We start from the raw sequence: 5,616 nt of genomic DNA on the forward strand, positions 1-5,616 counted from the left end.
AACACACCTGTTGCTACCGAGATGTTGCACTTGAATCTCTAGAATACTAGAATACAGACGGGAGCGCAACCAAACGCAAGACGCGGAGGCGTCAGCCTCTGGCGGTGTATTTATGGGAGGCACCACGGGGCAAGAAGCGAAGGTAGGTGACCCCCGGAGTCGACAAGTGGAAGGGCACCAGCAGTCAAAAAGGAGCGACGGGTAAGTCGGCAAGTCATGAATGCGTGGTAGCGAAGGGGCGTAGCGGTGCGTAGGGGTGTCTCCGACAGTGGGGAAACAAGGCGGGGCGGTGAACCTGCGGGGGGGTCGCCACCTGGGGCTGTTTTGCAGCCCATGTCTACACGTGTGGTGCGTTGTGGGGCAGCACATGCATGGGAAGACGGGGGACTGTCAATACGCAGCAAACGTCAGCAACAGCAGGGGCAGGCCGGGAGAAAACCCCTGCGCTGACCAGCCAATGGAATGTGCGTGCGACGCCGGGGCGTACTCCGCCAACTGTAAGTCGCGCTCGCACTCCCCGACGGCCCGCTCCTCGCCAACCAATCCGCAGGCGCGCCGCGCTCGTGATCCGGCATCCACCACCACAACCACCACAACCTTCCCTTTGCATTCTCTGACACTCGTCCGCTCCGCATTTACCCCTTCCTGCCCTTACACCGCCTCTCCTACCCATTCCCCACTTAAGCCTTGAACGCAACCCCAGCCCCACCTTCTCCCCCAGATGACCCGTCACTCAGCCCGCTTCTCCCGAACTGCTTCACCCTCCACCATGCTTCCCTTCCCGTCTGTCGCCCGTTCCCGCGTGTGCGGCCCGTCCGTGCGTCACCCGCGCATCACCACCGTCGCCGCTGTGCTGCTGCTCGTCGCCTGCATCTACCACACGCGCGGCTTCCGCACCGCCACCCCGCCCGTCGTCGGCAGGGCCTCCGTCCTACCCGATGCCCTCAAACAGGAGGAACTCATCGCCGATGGAGAGGGCGGCCAGAGAATGGATGACACGGAGAGGGAGGGCGCCATCGCTCCGCTCATGCAACCGGACGCCCCCGCATCCGAGCCTGTAGCCGTTGTTCGTGATGTGCCTACCACTGCTGAGGAGGCTTCCGCCGCTTCGGAGAATGACATCGTGCGTGACGTCGAGAGCCACGAAGATGCCTCGCCGCTCATTGCCCCCACGGAGGGAGAGACTGTGGACACCGCCGTAGAGAAGGACGCCGCGCCTGTTACAGCCCCTATTGAGGGAGAGACTGTGGAGACCGCCGTAGAGAAGGACGCCGCGCCTGTCATAGCCCCCGTCGAGGGAGAGACTGTAGACACCGTCGTAGAGAAGGACGCAGTGGATACGTCTGTGTCCACGGGCCCGGACGTTGTACCTACTGATGACAGGATGCATGAGGACACCGTCGTCCCGGCCCCCGCTCTTGATACAAGTGACAAGGTGGAGACTGAGCCTTCGACCGTTCAGCCGGAGGGTATTGAAACGTTTGAGAAGGTTGAGACTGAGGAGACTGTCGGCAATGGGCCGATTGAGACGGGTGCCGAGGGTGGAGCAGGGGGCGAAAGTGAGCATATTTACGCTGCTGAGAAGCTCGAGAATGAACAGTCTGTTGGGGGCGAGCCTCTAGATGCCGTTGAAAAGGTTGAGGAAAATGCTTCTGCTGGGGACCCGGCCATTGACGCCGCTGACAAGCAGGAGCATCTAAACCAGGACGAGGCCCATGGTGACACCATTGAATCTGCTGACAGGCAGCAGGAGGCTGGTGACGAAGATTCCGCTACTGTCGCTGGTACAGACAGTGCTGCAGTCATTCACGAAGAAGAACCGCACGTTGAAAATCAAGTTTTGGCTCAGATTGAGAAGCAAGCTGAAGAGGGCGTTGTTCCTGGAGAGACCGTGCCAGAGACCGAGAAGCAGGTTGAGGAAGGCCCCTCGCTTGATACCGCAGAGCGAGAGCAAAATTCAGCTGAGGGAGAGGGCGATGGATTCACTGAAGACGTGGGTGGAGGAGAAGGCACGCTCGGGGAGGACCACCAAGAATAAGTTGATGCTGTAGAAACAAGTTAGAGCATGAATGCAACCGAAGGGATTAGGAGTTTGTACATCGGCAATCGCTGAGAACTCATGACCGGTGTGTATGCAAAAAAATGTACAGGGTTGCACACTGCCATGGTGCACGGCAGCGGTAACTGTGAAATAGCCAAATAAATGGGAGTGATCCCACGCGCTTGTTGTTCATAAGTCTGCTTCGATACTGGAAATAGATGTAGTACATCAAGTAATGTACAAGCGGATAGAGGAAGACACTCTCCGCACGATTCGAATCGTGTTCACGCGTTTCGCCACTATTAAGAAGAAAGCGTCTCTTTTAGAACTTCAACATAAACCTCCGAGCTTGGCGCTCTTCGTTGCACAGGGTGTAGTCCAGCTGCGTTCTCCTCTCTCCGGTACTGGAGGAGCTGAAGCCGAATTAATTCTTTGAGTGCCCTTCCAACCTTAGGTCCTGGGGGTATGCCAAGTTCCGCTTGCAATCTTTTCCCATCTAGTGCAGGCGACACAGAACAAAGCGACGACGACACCCCGCTCCGGAGCACTTCTTCAAGAAGACGATCTTCCCCAATCTTGGTGCAAGAAGAGATGACGATAGCTAACCAAAGAGAATGACCTGCACTATGCACAATTTCCGCAATTTCAATCCAGAAGTGTTTCTCTGCGATTTCATCGTTATTCATGCGCGCCGTGAACCAGCTGGAAAGGACGTTTTCAAGAGCTGCACTTTCTCGCATGACGTAGCAGACATCCTGTCGCAGGCGCTTTGGCTGTCGGAGAGCACCATGTAGAAGTTTGCGAACTCGAGTTGCCTTCGACACCAGCAGACTATAGATCATAACATGCGCTCCGTAGCGTAGAAATTTCTGCTTTTCGTCATCAAGCAACCACTTCTCGTTGTGCGACAGAAGGCTTAAAGCTTGTTCAACTGTCTTCAGACCATTGCGATAGCGTGATGTGTCTGATTCTGTTGTGGCACGAAAAGCTTCCATGAAGACTGATTCCACCAACTGATATTTGGCGAACATCTTCAAACCACGAAGAACATCCGGAGAATCCAGAATCTGATGAAGTTCGGTACCGATCCTTTCTCGGGAGACTTTTCGCTGCAGATTGTCTCTGACGACTTTTGTGGACAAGGCAGCGGAGAGTGATGGATGTAGTTCAAACTGCAAGCGACAAGCAAAGCGAACAGCCCGCAAGGCGCGCAAAGGGTCTTCTACCAAGGTGGTCTTAGGGTCTAATGGAGTTCTTACAAGGCCGTTTGACAGATCCGTCAGGCCGTTACAGGTGAAATCTTCCACTTGTCGAGTTTGCAGGTTGTAGAAGAGAGCATTGATAGTGAAATCGCGCCGAAAAGAGTCCTGTTCGGGTGTGCCCGCAGAGACTGAGGTTGGAACTCTATGTGCCTCAGCCGTGGCATAATCCTCCGTGCGCAATTGCACAAAATCAAGGTCCTGCCCATCGAGACGAACCGTTGCTGTCTCAAGATGTCGAGACATAGACGGATTTGGTGGGATTAAAGCAACGGTTGAGATATCAGGTACATACTCTTTGCATCCCACTGCTGAAATGCCACCCTCTTCATCGTTTCCTTTTGAGAATTCTGCTTTCTTCGCTCGCGCAAAAGCTTGTACCTGGGAAGCAAACTGATACCCCGTAACATTCCTGACCGCAATGTCAATGTCACCTGTTGCCCGCTGAAGAATTTTGTCTCGAACCCATCCTCCAGCAACACGTACTTCTATTGACTCGGTGGTGCTTGCGACGGACGCAACTCTACCCAGGAATCGAAAGATCTTCGTCTCCCATGCCGACAACTGAATCTTCGGAGCGTTCGTCTTTCCCGAAACTCTGGCCCCGGATGCGAGCGAGAAGGCCCTCCGCATGTCGCGGAAGCACGACCATGAGAATCACGGCCACACGCTAAACGTCTGCACTCTGCTATCTCAGGGCCGTTCCTAACGACGAGCACAGTGTGCTAGCACGCAAGCACCCTGACATTTGGCATGAATGGATTGGTTGAACGGGAGTAAAAGCATTTCCATTTTTTTTTCAACCAATACATTCATGCCAAGTTTCAGGGTGCCTGCGTGCTAGCACACCGTGCTCGTCGTTAGGAACGACCCTCACACTGCGGGAAGACCCTGTCAAACAGATCAACATGTAGGGAACAAACGTAGTACAGTATGGGGCCTCGGTATTCATTTATTTGTATTAAAGTTTATTGGAGAAATTCACGCCCCCAGCGAAGCAGGGCGAAGAATGGCGGTATACTGTAATGAAAACAAGGCAACAGTACTGTATCGTGTCTTACAGTTGAGACATTTTAGAGTGTCCGCACGGGTCGTGACCAAATCAGGGCCGTTCCTAACGACGAGCACAGTGTGCTAGCACGCAAGCACCCTGACATTTGGCATGAATGGATTGGTTGAACGGGAGTAAAAGCATTTCCATTTTTTTTTCAACCAATACATTCATGCCAAGTTTCAGGGTGCCTGCGTGCTAGCACACCGTGCTCGTCGTTAGGAACGACCCTCAGCCTCTCCACCGGCACAGCCCTTTTCGGGTCCAAGTTCCAAATTTTGTGAAACTTGTAAAGCTGTGATACGAGGAAAACGAGATTTAAATTTTGGGATTTTTGGGTTCATCCAAAGATGACACGTTTCCATTGGATTCCTTGCGCTGCTCACTGCGCATATTGTTTTAGTGCGGAGTCCCCATCTGAACTCAACCAGCAGGCAGTCTCATCATGTCCGCTGCTCGTGCTTTCCTTGATGAAGCTGTAGAAAATGATGGAGAGGACTACGTAGCGGCTCTTTGGCTCCATATGGTAATCCTCTGTAGTGATGGGGAGGCGGATCTACTCCTGGGAAGGCGCGGAACATTCAGCGCGACTTCCATGGGGCACACAAGCATTATATGCTCAAATAGTTCTGGCGGATCCACATAATGCGACCAGGGACTACATCCTACGGACTACAGCAACCCGAATCAGCATTTGAAAGGCGATTCCGTATGCCTCGCGACGTCTTCACCCGCGTACTTGAAGTCGGTGTCGCACAGTCCGAATATTTGCGAAAGGGTCTTCGCCCTGATGCCCTTGGCAAGACGGGGATTAGTCCCCTTCTTGAGGTCATCTGTGCAATGTATCAGATTTCATATGGGATACCGGCTGATCTTGCCGATGACCTGTTTGAAGTTCCAGAGACGACTGCTTCTCTCTGCTTGGCAGCTTTCAGTTCGGCGGTGGTTGATGGTTTTGGGTCGGATTATTTGAGACAACCTACTCACGAAGATCTGAAACGAATAGAGCGAATGTTTGCAGCGGTTGGCCTTCCAGATTGTATTGGTTGCCTCGAGTGCGTGGGGGACTGGAAAAATTATCCGAAAGCGTTGCAGGGAGCAATGATATGGAAATATGGAACGCCAACGCTGCGTATGCAGGTAATCTGCGATCTAGGTCTCTGGCTGTGGTCGTTTCAGTTTGGTCTGCCAGGAGTTAAATGATCTCAACATACTTGAGGTGAGCGAACACTTCTCGCAAGTTCTCCATGGTCGCTTTCCACCGG

General features: G+C 53.4%; 2 protein-coding genes; one reads left to right on the forward strand and one right to left on the reverse strand.

Annotated features, from left to right (window-relative positions):
- Positions 1-721: 721 nt before the first annotated feature.
- On the forward strand, positions 722-2,038 carry CHC_T00000133001 (hypothetical protein). Its single transcript, XM_005718999.1, has one exon. It carries the CDS (start codon positions 722-724, stop codon positions 2,036-2,038), a length of 1,317 nt encoding a protein of 438 aa, XP_005719056.1.
- A 91-nt stretch (positions 2,039-2,129) lies between these two features.
- On the reverse strand, positions 2,130-3,933 carry CHC_T00000134001 (hypothetical protein). XM_005719000.1 is given in 2 exon segments: positions 2,130-2,343; positions 2,344-3,933. 1 exon segment carries the CDS (start codon positions 3,931-3,933, stop codon positions 2,344-2,346), a length of 1,590 nt encoding a protein of 529 aa, XP_005719057.1. The 3' UTR covers positions 2,130-2,343.
- Between the last annotated feature and the right edge of the window lie 1,683 nt (positions 3,934-5,616).

Source organism: Chondrus crispus, genomic scaffold (assembly GCF_000350225.1).
Source record: "Chondrus crispus Stackhouse genomic scaffold, scaffold_455, whole genome shotgun sequence".
Taxonomy (NCBI): domain Eukaryota; phylum Rhodophyta; class Florideophyceae; order Gigartinales; family Gigartinaceae; genus Chondrus; species Chondrus crispus.

Coding starts and splice junctions, on each gene's coding strand:
- CHC_T00000133001 (XM_005718999.1), top strand. CDS start 722: ATGACCCGTCACTCAGCCCGCTTCTCCCGAACTGCTTCACCCTCCACC.
- CHC_T00000134001 (XM_005719000.1), bottom strand. CDS start 3,933: ATGCGGAGGGCCTTCTCGCTCGCATCCGGGGCCAGAGTTTCGGGAAAG.